The 13,739-nt window shown below is 37.3% G+C and overlaps 1 protein-coding gene across 4 annotated transcripts in view; it reads right to left on the reverse strand.

Moving 5' to 3' along the window:
* Positions 1–22: 22 nt before the first annotated feature.
* Positions 23–13,739, reverse strand: part of mcamb (melanoma cell adhesion molecule b) — a 37,813-nt gene continuing 24,096 nt past the window's right edge. For 2 of the 4 annotated variants that reach the window (XM_046863630.1, XM_046863632.1), the window contains exons 2-17: positions 13,084–13,208; positions 12,734–12,968; positions 10,945–11,009; positions 10,513–10,603; positions 10,256–10,432; positions 9,768–9,895; positions 9,222–9,357; positions 9,017–9,132; positions 7,950–8,091; positions 7,705–7,829; positions 6,593–6,734; positions 6,324–6,428; positions 5,684–5,716; positions 3,326–3,452; positions 3,066–3,180; positions 23–1,974 (exon numbers count right to left, since the gene is read on the reverse strand). In XM_046863630.1, coding sequence (XP_046719586.1) covers positions 1,972–1,974; positions 3,066–3,180; positions 3,326–3,452; positions 5,684–5,716; positions 6,324–6,428; positions 6,593–6,734; positions 7,705–7,829; positions 7,950–8,091; positions 9,017–9,132; positions 9,222–9,357; positions 9,768–9,895; positions 10,256–10,432; positions 10,513–10,603; positions 10,945–11,009; positions 12,734–12,968; positions 13,084–13,208 — 1,865 coding nt within the window. In that variant the 3' untranslated portion in view covers positions 23–1,971. The remainder of the gene's footprint in view (positions 1,975–3,065; positions 3,181–3,325; positions 3,453–5,683; positions 5,717–6,323; positions 6,429–6,592; positions 6,735–7,704; positions 7,830–7,949; positions 8,092–9,016; positions 9,133–9,221; positions 9,358–9,767; positions 9,896–10,255; positions 10,433–10,512; positions 10,604–10,944; positions 11,010–12,733; positions 12,969–13,083; positions 13,209–13,739) is intronic. The other 2 variants (XM_046863631.1, XM_046863633.1) reach the window with 2 other exon arrangements.

Consider the following 13,739-nt stretch of genomic DNA (forward strand, 5'->3'; position numbering starts at 1 on the left):
AATGAATTGAAAGAAAACCGTATTTAAAGGACAATGTATTTAATGAGTTTATTGGGGAGGGGGGAGGGAGGGTCAAATATCTTTACAGTAATATGGCACAAATGAAACACACAAAAAAATAAAAGAGGACGTATTAGTTTTTGCACATCGATCTGACTAGCTTACATTTGTATTATGGTGCCTTTGGTTATGTGTTTTCTTTGGTAGCGAATAAAGTATAAACTGTGCTTGAATAATTATAGATGTGCCCTTCTGTTCAGTTTTTATTTCTATTCAAAAATAAAAATAATACACATATGAAAATATCAAGTACTAATGACCAACCTGTTTTTGTTGGTCTTAACTGAAATGTGCAGCCCTGGAGCAGATTCGAATTCATCATTTATACATAATGCTATATATAAACAAAAGGAAGAAATGAGAAGGGCTTTAGCACATTCATTAAACACGTCATGGTTTAAGAGGAACTCCTGTACACCTGCATTATTGTGGCAGCAGCAGCGGTGCATGGCATCATGCAGATGGTCAGGAGCTTCAGCTAACCTCCACATCAGAATGGGGATCAAATATAATCTCGATTTTGAAGAGAATATTCTAATCTGCCCATTTCTTGCCCATGATGGCCTCAGATTTCTGTTCCTAGCAGACGAGTGAAACCTGACATGGTCTTCTGTTAGATCTGATCTGTAATTGTTTAAATGGGTTGATGTTTTGTGGGTTCTGAGATGCTTTTCTACGGTTTAGTGATTGCATGTACAAGGTGGTATCAAAATGTTTAAAGACTTGTTTTGTGAGAGGCCAACAGATGGCAGCACAGGGCTGTACACACAGTCACAGGAAGCACCGACCATCATGTCAACTGTGAGCTGTGCAAATCGTGTGTTAACACGTCTGCTATTCTGATCACGTGTGCACTGTGACACCGAGCTCTCCTTACACGTGAGTTTCTCTCCAGAAACATCTAATTTCATCATCACCAGATCTGGCTCCTGCTCACTTCACTTCATAAATAAAGTACTTTCTTGTAAACAGAGCTGGTCTTGTAACTTTTTGATACCACCTCGTATTATTCCAGGCATCTCGACCCAATCAGATTATTTCCTAATCCCCGTCTACACATGTAACAGAAATGGGTTTTTTTGCACCTTTTTGTATAACCTTACAAGATCAGCAGTTTCTAAAATATCGTAACAATAACCACGCCATGTCTGAAGTTATCGTTCTGATGCTCGATGTGAACATTACTTGAAGCTCTTCCCCAGTATCTGCGTGATTGTATACGTTGTGCTGCTGCCACGCGATCGGCTAAACAAATATCTGCATGCATGAGCGGGTATAAAGGTGTTCCTGATAAAGTAGACAGAGTGTACGGATTTCACTGGGAAAGTTTTTTTTCTTTCAGCATAAACATTATACATACATTAAAAAAGACAAGGTTTTAAAAAAATAATTTCGATAGATTTTGTGTTCGGTTTCTCGGTGATGATGTGGTGTTGGAGGCAGCAGGTGCAGCGTTTACAGTGTTGGATGAGGACAGTAGTGAGAGGCAGCTTCGAGGTTCAGTGCACAGACTAGAGTGAGGCAGCAGTGAGAGCCTTTTAAACAGACGAAACAACAAAGAGGCCGTTCGGACATCCGAATCCTACTTATAGGCCACAAAGAACACTTTAGGTTGCATCAGAATTATTTTAAATAACTACATATGTACATTCTTATATATATATACATGATGTAGAGCGTAGAGAGCAGATCATCCTTAACAGACAGTGGAGGCTTGTTTGAGGGGAAAAGAACAATAACAAAAAGTGAAAGGCAGAAATGATTTGGAGAACCTGATCCAGGATTGTGTTCCAGCTCACAGGGGAGGAGTAAATGTGAAAGTCCTGTAGGTAGGAAGTTCCAGGAGTTATCCTGAGAGAGTAGGAACATGGAGACTGCTAGCGGGCTGTCGTCTTTGCTTAGCCGCTCTCCTCACTGCAGACGAGTTCAAAGCATCATTATTGCATTAGAAAACATTCAGGGATTTTAATAGAATCATGTTATAAAGATTAGTACACAGAAAGAGCAAGAAGCTGTGTGTTCAGAATTTGCAGTGTCACATGATAAATTGTTATCCCACAGCGCTGTTGAATGCTGGATTATAGTTGGACGGATTATCTCAGAAAATAAAGGTACGCTTGTAAATGTGTAAAAATCATTTGAGGTACAGAAATAAACAAGTTTGTTGGTTTCCCCTTCAAAAAATCAGCATTCGAGCCCAATAACAAACCAAATTAATGAGAATGGTGTTATTCAAAAAGTCCTAAAAACAGAGCATTAACAGCATTAACGTCTTCAGCAGGTTGAGCTACAGAAGCTCGTCTGTTGGATCGAACCACACGGACCAGCCTTTCGGTTCACCTCTGTTCCTTTCTTGGAGCACTTTTGATAAATACTGACTACTGCGGACCAGAACATCCCACAAGAGCTGCAGTTTTAGAGATGCTCTGACCCAGTCGTCTAGACATCACAATTTGGGCCTTTTCAAACTCAAATCCTTACGCTTGCCCATTTTTCCTGCTTTTAACATGTCAACTTTGAGGACAAAATGTTCACTTGCTGCCTAATAATATCCCACCCACTATCAGGTGCCATGAGAAAGAGATAATTTATTTACTTAGCAGTCATAATGTTATAATGTCATAATGGTATGCCTGATCACTGTATCTCTATGCTTTGAAAACAGTCTGAGGTAAACCTGTCTGCTGTGGGAAAGACTTCAGAGCTGAAGATTTTGTGGCCTGGGGTTTAAGAAGCTGCTTTGGTAAGTGTTTGGATTTTCTTCACAGAATGACATAAAGTGTGTGCTTGAATATTGATCGAACTGATTACAGGAACATTTCACTATTTTTATTGTAATAATAATCAGTAAAAAAAAAAGTGTGATATGTTTATGTGCTGTTATAGGGGGAAAAAGACACCTCTGGGGTGGGAATTGCATCACTTCACCCTTTCACTAATGATTTTCATATATGTGCTTCATGTGTGAATATGTTTGACGTATTAAAACATTTTGGATTAACAACCTGGTCACTGGACATCTTTTTATCACCGTTGACCCCCTGTAGAAGCACTGCTTCCTCAGATTTGCTGCTCTTCATCTCCACAACGATGTCATCATTACTGACCTTTTCCTTTGTGCTGAGAAGAGACAAAGTGTTTAGATCGATAGATAAACAGATCCTCATGCTACATTATAATACCGGTTTCTCATTCGGAATATGTCTTATGGAATAATGCTACAAATTAGAGTGTGCATTCGCCAATTGAGGAAAAGGAAACCTACAGATCTTTCTTCCCTGAGCGCCCGCATGGGATCTTGCCCTTCTTGTACATGAAGTACAGCACACTGCCCAGGATGGCCAGCAATAAGATGAAAATGATGATGATTGCAATGATGAATCCGTTGCCCCCTGGTGGTATAAACAAAAAAGTGCAGGCATTTACAAGCTTTCTAGAACAGTCTACAACTGGGGTCCCCAAACTTTTTTCTTTGAAGGCCACATCATTTTTCCTTTCTGTAAAAGGGGGCCAGGTTGGTTTGTAACAGAAAATCACATGGACTGGAGTGACTAGCAGTATTATTGTGGAAAAACATTTCATAATGACATTTTCCAAATTGATTGCTAGTGAAATCATAATCTTTACTTATGCATATGGTTGGTGGGTGAATCTAACAAATATTTAGGCTTTGTTAATAACTAAGGAAAATTTTTGTTTAAAAGCCAACCTTTATTGTTAAATATAGATATAAGTAAAACAATTAAAATGTACATTTTCAAAATTGTTCAGAAGGCCGTTCCAAATGTGGGGGTGGACCGTATGTTCGGGGACCCCTGGACCCCTGCTGTAATTTTACAGCATTGTTCAAAATATCCTAACAGACTGAACTCTGTCAGATCTGTAGCTGCTCCAGGAAGGTCAGAATCCAGCACAGTCTGATGTACAAGCTCAAACACTCCCGATTCAAACAAGCACTAAGTACAGATTAAAACTCAAGAGCGGAGTCCTGTTCTAGAAAAATGATCCTTGACGTGGACTTGAACGTCCTTAAATATTACTCTTATATGACAATGATTCTGAAATTATGATTTTTAAAATGTATTTATAGATGACAGGTTATGTTTTTACCCATTTGTAGTATGGCTTAATATCACTTACATTGTAACAGCTAAAAACAGGCGTTTCCTCACTGACGAGATAAAATAGATACCAGAAAGATACCAGAAAATCAGATTGTCTTAGATACCAGAAAGTGAAAAGGTTATGAAGACTCTTATAGAATTACATTTAACCACATATGAGATCATTAAACCAATTTCTGGACTTTATTACTCATTTTATGCTTCTTGCAATAAATGCTTAAAAAGAGAAAAATATCAGTTTCTTTAAATCAGAAAAATATCATGTAGATTGAGACATTTTTTTCCAGAATGTTCTCAAGCTCTGAAGCAACTCTTCTACAGCCTGGTACTGTGATGCTGATAAGAACTTCTTGTTCTGGAATGGGGTCAAGCATGGGCACCCTATTGTAATCGGATGTTTCCTTCTTCCTCTTTTTTATATTATTATTATTATTATTATTATTATTATTATTATTATTATTCAGGACCAAGCATAGACACCCTATTGTAATTGAATGTTCTCTCTTTTCTTATTATTTTTATTAGTATGCCTGTATTATTATTATTATTATTATTATTTTTTTTTTTTTTTTTTTTTATAAATATTATTATTCATATGATGCTTAAAAGGGAGCAAGATTATCTGCTAATAGAACAAGCCTACTTCATGCTTGAACTGAGTAGAAATGGCAGCAAATAAATATATAATAATCTTCTATATGATTGCAATCTTATTGTAGTAAGAAATATTAGTTACATATTCCAGATATTTCCATTTGCTATCATTGTTTGACTCTTGGCAACTCTTTAATATGCGTTGTTAAACGTCTTCAGGTCACAATTACACCCTTTATTCTTTGTTGAATAAAATTTTCAAATTCATAATCAGAGGCTTATATTATGTGGATCATCTGCCTGTGAATGAGCTGTTACTATGGAAACGATAACGTATCAGAACAAGCCTTCGGGTTGGAAAATTTAACTAAGGTCTAGTGGATCGAGAGTGTTAGCGCAAGAACATCGGCTGCTTTGGATTCTGAGCGCAATAAATAAAAACATGCAGTTTGGTTTGAGATTGAAATTTTTTTTACTTTAGTGGCTGGAAACTTAATTGATGCATGAGATGGTGTCGATAGATGGTAATGATGTCTGTATTCTGTGGCAAAGCAAAAGCATTCTTCAGCTCATCAAGCTCTGTCTCAGACCACAGGATAAATGTGGATGTGAGCAAGAAAAAAAGACAAGTGTGATTCTGCTAAAGAAGCCATTCCTTGAGCTAGTAATCGGCTGACAATGTTTTCATCCCTAGACAGAGTAGAAAACAGAGTAGCCTTTCTGATCAGTGTGACATACAACTTATGTGCATGGAGCGCCTTCGAAATGTAAATATTTCAGATCTTCAGGGTAAAAGAGGAGTGCAGTGGGTGGAGCATGCGCAGGTAGACAGCAGTGAACAGTGATGAGGCATGCTACTGCTGGCCTTTCGGCCTGTTGGCTTATCAAAACAAAATGACACAAACCTTTTTTGTTTATTTTCGGGTTGGGTGTTCCTGCTACCGAGAGGATAAGGTTTAATGTTAGTAGGTTTGTCTATCACAATCACAAGCACAACCAAAACACCACAATCAGTTGACATGCATCCAAACAGATTGGAGGGGCAATAAAATCCAACACCTTCCTGAAAAATCTTATTTTCACCCATGCACAGCTGCTGTTCTCTGATTTGCATGAAACCAGAGCCGAAGCAATAAGCTGATGGGGTCAGGAGTCTGCATTAAAGCACACTGACTTTGAATCAATCTGTGTGCAAATGCTCTCCCTAAAAATGCTTAAAAAACCTTAATAGTATGAAAAAATTGAATAGACCATGTCTCACTAAAACCTATTGCATATGTGCTGTATACATTGATATAAAAAATTATAATAGTTTCTTATTTATTAATAAAGTAATTGATAGTATTTGCACTATTAAAAAATTGCAGCTTGCGTACCAAATCTATTTTATTTGTAAATAATATCTGCAATTTGGTTCACGTCTGACTTTAAAGCAGCTGTAAAATTATTTTTGGAAGGATTGTTTACCATTTTCTTAGGGAATTAAATTGTAACATTAATGTTCTGAAAGATGGGCACTCTGGAAACACTCTATCAGACACTTACCCATCATACCAGTAGTATTGCTTGTTGTTGTTGTTGTTGTTGTTGTTGTGGTGGTGGTGGTGGTGGTAGTTGTTGTGGTTGTTGTAGTTGCTTGGTTCATTTGAACTAGAAAACAAGTGAACTCTTACCAAAAAAAAAAAAAAAACCTCTTCCCTGATAAAGGGGATCTGTACATGTAAGACTACATGTTAGCGACGGAAGTACAGTCAGACTGAGCGGTTAATAAACTCAGGTTAGTATAATGTTTAAAGGCTGCAGCAGAAACTCACTGGCTTGAATTGTGCGGGAGCTTTCGGCTGTACCCAGGTCATTGGTGGCCCTGCAGGAGGCCGTGATGTCAGAAGTGGTGCTGATGGAAATAATGCTGTGAACACTGTTATCTCTGCTGGTGTCCCATCTTCCCAGCTGAGCCTACAGACAACACAGTTTATTAGACATACGACAGGTGTGTGTCTATACTCCTAAAGGATTATACACAGAGACTTGTAACATTGTGTTTCATTATCAGGTTTTTGATATTTGAAAAAAGTTCAACTTCATTGGGTAACTGATTATTTTGTTTATCATTATCTTCAGTAGCCAAGTACTAAATGTTAGCAGGCAACCTACTGTAATTGTATGTCTTCTTCTTTTTCTTCTTACTATTATATTAAGCAGCCAGGGTACATACTGTAACTGTAAGATTTTATATATATATATATATATATATATATATATATATATATATATATATATATATATATACCCACTATAACTGTATATTCTTTTATTAATTAATTCATAAGCTTCTCTATGTCAGAATTAGAAGGGTTTTTTTTTGGTTTGTTAAACACAATTTTCTTTTAAATCATTATCATATGTAAAAACGGTAATGTATAAGAATAACTACATTCCAAGCTGTGCTGTTATAGAAAAGGAATCCACGCCTTCAGATTGCAGAATTCAACGAAGGTAAAGTAGATAAAGAGGACTAGAGCAACAATACAAAAAAAACATACACAATTTGGTTTGAGCTGGACAATTCCATAACTTCACTGGCCGAAAACTGAAGTGATGCAGCACATAACTAAAGTAATGCATCAGTAATTGTATATTCTTCTTATTAATTCATTCATTGTTGATTCTTTGGGCCAATACTTCACATCATATACTACAACATTTACACTTCATTAATGGAAAGCAAACAAATATTTAGAAACACCCTTAACAGAATAAATACAATTAGGTGTAATTACAAGTGTATTGTACATTGTACACTTAATAGAACACAGAGCAACCATCTAATACTACTTTAAACTTTTCAGATCTTTGAATAGTAGAAACTGTCAAATCTAGTGACTCATTTTCTATGAATATTTTTTAGGTGTTCAGTGTTTAGTACTTGTTTATCAGAGAGACTCCAGTCGATGGTAGGAGTTGGATGTCCTGCCGCACTGCAGCTCACATTAATGGCCGTTTCGCTATCCAGAGGAATTACAGCCACTCCCTCTGTGATCATCGGCTTTCCTAAAGAAAGATCAGGTGTGCACTATTTAGCTACTCACAACTGGACATTTATGCAAATTAGTGTGTCTAAGGTGGGAAATATTTTTTTTCAATATTGTTTCACTTTTGATAAAAACGTACCCCTTACGCGGATCTGCACAATACCGTGCTTCTTTAAGGCAGGAAGCTCAGGTGCAAATACTTCACAAACGTAGTCCCCTGCTGTGGCAAATGAGGCATTGTCTAACCTCAGCTCATGACCTTCCTCCAGCCGCACATTGTCCTGTACACATTCACACACAGCTCTATAAACCAATCCCGTGGTTCACATCAACACACAAGACAAGCTATAAATCATGGCTGATTCAGAAACTCAAGGACTTTATTTTATGTCCGAATTAGTTCATGTTTGTCTGAAAATGAAGTATTTTTTTGCTGTATTTTTCTTCAAATGTACTTTTCTACTATAGTCATCCGAACCTCCTGCAGTGGACATAGGCATTATATGAACAAAAATATTGGGACACCTGACCTTTCCTGCCATATGTAGTTCTTCTCCAAACTGTTACCACAAAGCTGGAGGCACACAAATGTATAAGATGTCTTTGAATGCGATATAATACAATTTTGCGTTCACTTGAACTTGGAAACTCAAACCTTTTTCATCATGGCAATGCCCCACGCGCACAAAGTGAGCTCCATGAAGATATGATTTACATGGTTTGGAGAGAAAGATCTTAATTGTTCTGCTATAAACCTCTGATCTTAACCCTACTAAACACCTATGGGATGAATTGAAACACACCCCAGGCCTCCTCAACCTACATCAGCACCTAACTTTACTAACACCCTCATGGCTAGTGGAACAGAAGAAGAGTGGAGGGAATTATAAGAGCAAATTGGGACTTATTGTGGAATGCGATGCTCAAAAAGCATTCCATGCTTATGATCAGGTGTCCGCAAACATTTGGACTCATAATTTGGGTGTAAAATGCACAGAAAGCACAAAAGAGAATGTTATGGCACTGACTGCAATGACAGCTACTAATAAAGCTGTTGTTAAACCTGAGCATGCATCAGTGCTGTGGTAAATATATTCAAGTGTCCGTCTTTGTAGGAGTATTCAGCACAGCTAACTCTCAGACCTTCACTGGGGTTAAATCACCTTTTAACATTTGATTGATTTGTGTGATCAACCACAAGTCTACCTTGTACCAGAATGTCTGTGTGGGCAGTGAGGACATGGCATTGCAGGTCAGATTCAGATCCTCTCCTTCATCTAGGCTATCTGGGTTCTCAGGAGTGATCACGACTGGATCCAGAACTGCAAGAACAAAAATCACCATTTAAAATAATGCAGTACATTAGCTTAGCAAACAAGCTGCAGCAGCCAGGATGTTCTTTTTTACTCACAATGAACCATGAGGGTCAAGTTGCCTGTGATGCTGTCAAAGGTTGTGGTATCCAGACAGCTGCATTCGTATATGCCACTGTTTACTCGAGTCACATTACTAAGCACCAGCTTGTCCAAATCTGTGTCAATTGCTTCCTGCAGTGAAGGGAAGAAATCTGTGAACATTATACCCAAATGACTGACCTGTGGACTTTCTCTCTCTTATCTTTCGCAATTCAGAGTTTCTGGGTCATTTTAATATTTTATCACATTCAGACAAAATTCTTTTTTTTGCTATTGACGATATTTAAAATAGCTTCAATTCTTAACATTACTATATTTGTTATAAATGAAAAAACACATCTTAAACATAAAAAACCCCAACATATGTAATTACTAAGAACTATGTTTCTGTCTCTGTCCTAACATTATAAAAACATTTGAACTTGTCTGTATAAATTCATAATTTCTTTGTACATTTGAACAATTAACACACTGATATATGGATATCCTATATGGATATAGATACAATAAAAACTGCTCTATGAATTGATAGAACGTCTTACATTATTATGTGTAAAGGATTTGACTGGCTGTGGATTCCCGTCCCCTTGACAGATTATTTCTATGCTGTCACCTTCTTTCACAAGCAGCTCGGGGGAATCCAGGAACATCGTAACTTCCGATGTTGGATCTGTAATAACGATGACAATAACCAGTAAACAACACAGTAAACTTCACTAGTAAGCCCAAACTTTTCCTGCAATGTACTATTTCTATAGTAGCAATAAAATTCAATTAACTTAGTAACATTTTCCACTATATTCAATCACTGTTTAGTGTCACTATTTAATCTGATTTCTGGTTTACATTGGGTGTGAAAATGAGTCTAAATATTTCTGGTCTGGAAAATCAAATGCTATAGACAATCTACACAGAATCAATACACAGCCAAACTACAGATTTCAAGTAAAAAGAATTCATTAAAAGTACATAATACAGCTCTGGGTTGTGATGTTATCAATAAAAAACAAAATAATAAGAAATGTCTTACAGAGAATTGTGATGTTGATATGCTTGGACTCAATCATTTTCTCTGCCCCAGGAAGAAAGTATGTGACCTCGCAGTAAAAGTAGGCATCCTTGTCCTGCTTTTCTACTGTGAGGTATAGCTCACTGTGTACTGAGTACAGGCCATTGGAATTCTCAGTCACTCTGTTCCTGATGTCAACTAAAGCAGAGGCAGAGAAACTCGTTAAAGAATTAAAATATACATGAATCTCTGTAGCATCATAATGTTGTGTGACATACCATTTTGGGGTGAGGTGTATAAGGGAGTTCTCTCTTTGTACCAAGTGATCTTGGGGGCAGGATATCCATTACTGACCTCACAGGATCCAATCTGCAACAATGCCAAAACAATGATATTGTTGGGCTTTAAGTTATCAATACAGGTAGTGTCCAAAAAATATACTGTATATAAAAAAACATGGCCAGCACATCAAACATGCCAGACTAAGAGCCAAAATTGGGAGAGATGGCTCCCTCTTTGTACAGACTGAAAGGGCAATATATATAGGATGTCTTGTGTTAATTTCCCATATGTATTGAGAATTTAGGGACATCTGGCAATCATCTTCCAGCTTTATCAGACCAGATCTTTTGTTAAGCTTGTAGCACATTTCTGTTCAAGCCATAACACTGTGTTCACCACAATGTGGAAGCTGACGCATAATCCATTACCTTATTAAGAGGCTCTGAGATTGAGGCGTACTGTCCTGCTTCAATTATGGGAAAAGATGGATTATCTAAAGGAAAAAAGGCATGTTATTATAGGCGCATTCCAATTCCTGGTACAGTCGACTCAAAGTTGCAGTTTATGTGTGGGACAATTTTCAAATTACTATTAACACATACATACAGTTTGAAAACTTAAATAGGGATTAAGAAGACAATGAGTGCATGTGACACTCCTTATAAACACAAACCCAAGCGCAGTACTTTAAATTTGTGAAGCCGCATTGAAGTAAGCTAACTATTTTCATGTTATAATTGCAGTTTGTGGGAGTATGACCAGTTTCAGTAAAAAAAAAAAAAAACATTATGTAGTTCAGGAAAACATGGCTGCTCCTTTCACTACAAGTAATTCAGTGGAGAATAGGTATATTTTCTATCTTTTTATAATTTTACTGAGAAAGACCAAGAAACTTTTAACAACTGACAAAAAGGAAGCACCACATTAGATTCCAGAGATGGCAAAAATACACACATAGTAGTAGAAGTACAGATACTCGTTCTTTAAAAGACTCTGGTAAAAGTTAAAGTACTGACTACACTTTTTTACTCAAGTTAAATTGAAGATGATGATGATCAGGTATTCAGAAATGTTCTCTGTTCTCAGTCATGTTTTCATTGCTGACTCAATCTGTCTCATCCAGATTGTTGAGGAATTTAGCTAGGTCGGTTTACAATATAATGATAATAAATATAATATTATATAATATAAAATAATTATAATAGCAATAATAGTAAAAAAATTTGGTTTTATGGTAATAGTAAGGTCGGTTGTGAGTGGCAAGTGCATCAAGCACTGTGCAAAATTCAGAGCACAGTGAGTCTGTATGATGGTGCAGGATCTATGGAACATATTAGAACATGTCAGTAAACAGACAAGATATTGATACATGTCTGCCGCCTAAACACCTTGGCTAAGCGGAGAAACAGAGAAAAATCGCTTCAGCTATCAACAGTAGAAACTAGTAATATATAATATCATTTAGCAAAATGCTTCAGATAACATAGCGTTGCTTATATTAGTTTAAATACAAGCTTATTCCATGTAAACATTATTTAGCATTTATACGGTATAGTACTCAGCTTCGCAGAGAACCCAGTGTATAACAATTGTGTCAGGTCCTGAGGAATAGAATGGACCAGGATTGTCTCCAGTTGCCATGGAAAAAGTTGTGGAATAATCAGTAGAGGCGGAAAAAGGCTCGATCAGTAGCTTCGAGATCAGTTTGAGTAGAGGGTATGAACCATTAAGTCGCTCCAAGAAAACTAATATGCGCCATAGTCATATAGGATAGTAACTATGGAACCATCACTTGCAATTCAGTTTCCTTGGTGGGAGTAAGTGAGTGCCTGCTAGCATCAGGGAGAGTAACCTCTGAGGTAAGATATGAGCACATACACATTATTTGGCAATTAGTCCGTGTTGAATTATTAAACCATTATGTCATTAAGTCAACATAAGCCTGATGTGTTGCAAATGCTTTGATTGACAAGAGAAACAGAGTATGAATTTTTCACCCAGCAAGTACAGACAATTTTGCTCTCTTGGACTCACAGATGAGACTATGGCATCATTGGGATTCAAATTATGTTGTTGCACTACTTTAGGGCCATGATAGGTTAAATATTAATGTGTTATTATTCATATATGGATCCTAGTATTAATGCTAATATTAAAGTACTTGTTATGTTATCAAGTATCAGGTAGATCCACTCCTGCAGGATGGCTTTATCTTACTGAACACTAGAAGTCGAGTGAGTCCCTCATCACTGCCTCCATCCACGTTCACTTGGCAGATGAATTCACGCTCATCACTGACTCGTACAGGATTGATGATCAGAACAGAGTTTCCCAGTATGCCTTCCCAAGAGTGAGAGATGTTGATCCTCCCTGAGAAACCAGTGCCTTGATCCACAATTTCCTTGTTGTTGTCTCGGTGGTAGATCCGCACTCTGTTGCCACCTGCTGATTTCTAAAATTAATAGGAATGCATTAGTTTTACTGGAAACTTTACCGATATCACTAACAACACTGTAACAAATGTTCCAAAGATAAGCAATTAAAACATATAAAAACATTTCACTTACTACAAACCACTGTATCGTGGGTAAATTGGCAGATCCTTTCAGGTTATATAAGCAGGGGATCTCTGCCACCTCGCCCAGCAACACCTCTACCCTGTCCTCCATGCTTACCTCGAACTTGGCCCAAACTGCACACACACACACACACACACACACACACACACACACACACACACACACACACAAAGAAAGTCAGTCAACCACAAGACAAGCTTTAAACAAAATGTTGCACTGCATATCAGATGATGCCAAATGGAATTTAATTCTTGATGACTAATCGACGACGGAATGAAAACAGAATTCCTTAGGGCATTCAAAGCACATGTGAACTGTTTTAGCCGTCCACAAACAACATTTCCATAACAAATGCTTGATATGGTGGGAGAGCAGCTAGAAGAAGTGAAACGTAGCAGATGAGAAGAATTGCTATGAGTGGAATCCGTTGAGCCCACCCATGTGTATATTATATGCACCATTTGAGTGTATCACTCCCCAGCCAGAATAAAGGCTTGATTTACACCATAGTATAGTGGCCCTCTGTTCATGTCGCTTCCTGGAAATGTGCCTTTTTTTTCCCCTATTAAGTGCCCTATAGCTCTAAAGATCTAAACTGTACATCCAATTGTTCGAGATAAAAAAAACAAAAAAAAAATCTGGAC

This window comes from Silurus meridionalis, chromosome 12 (genome assembly GCF_014805685.1).
Source record: "Silurus meridionalis isolate SWU-2019-XX chromosome 12, ASM1480568v1, whole genome shotgun sequence".
Lineage (NCBI taxonomy): Eukaryota > Metazoa > Chordata > Actinopteri > Siluriformes > Siluridae > Silurus > Silurus meridionalis.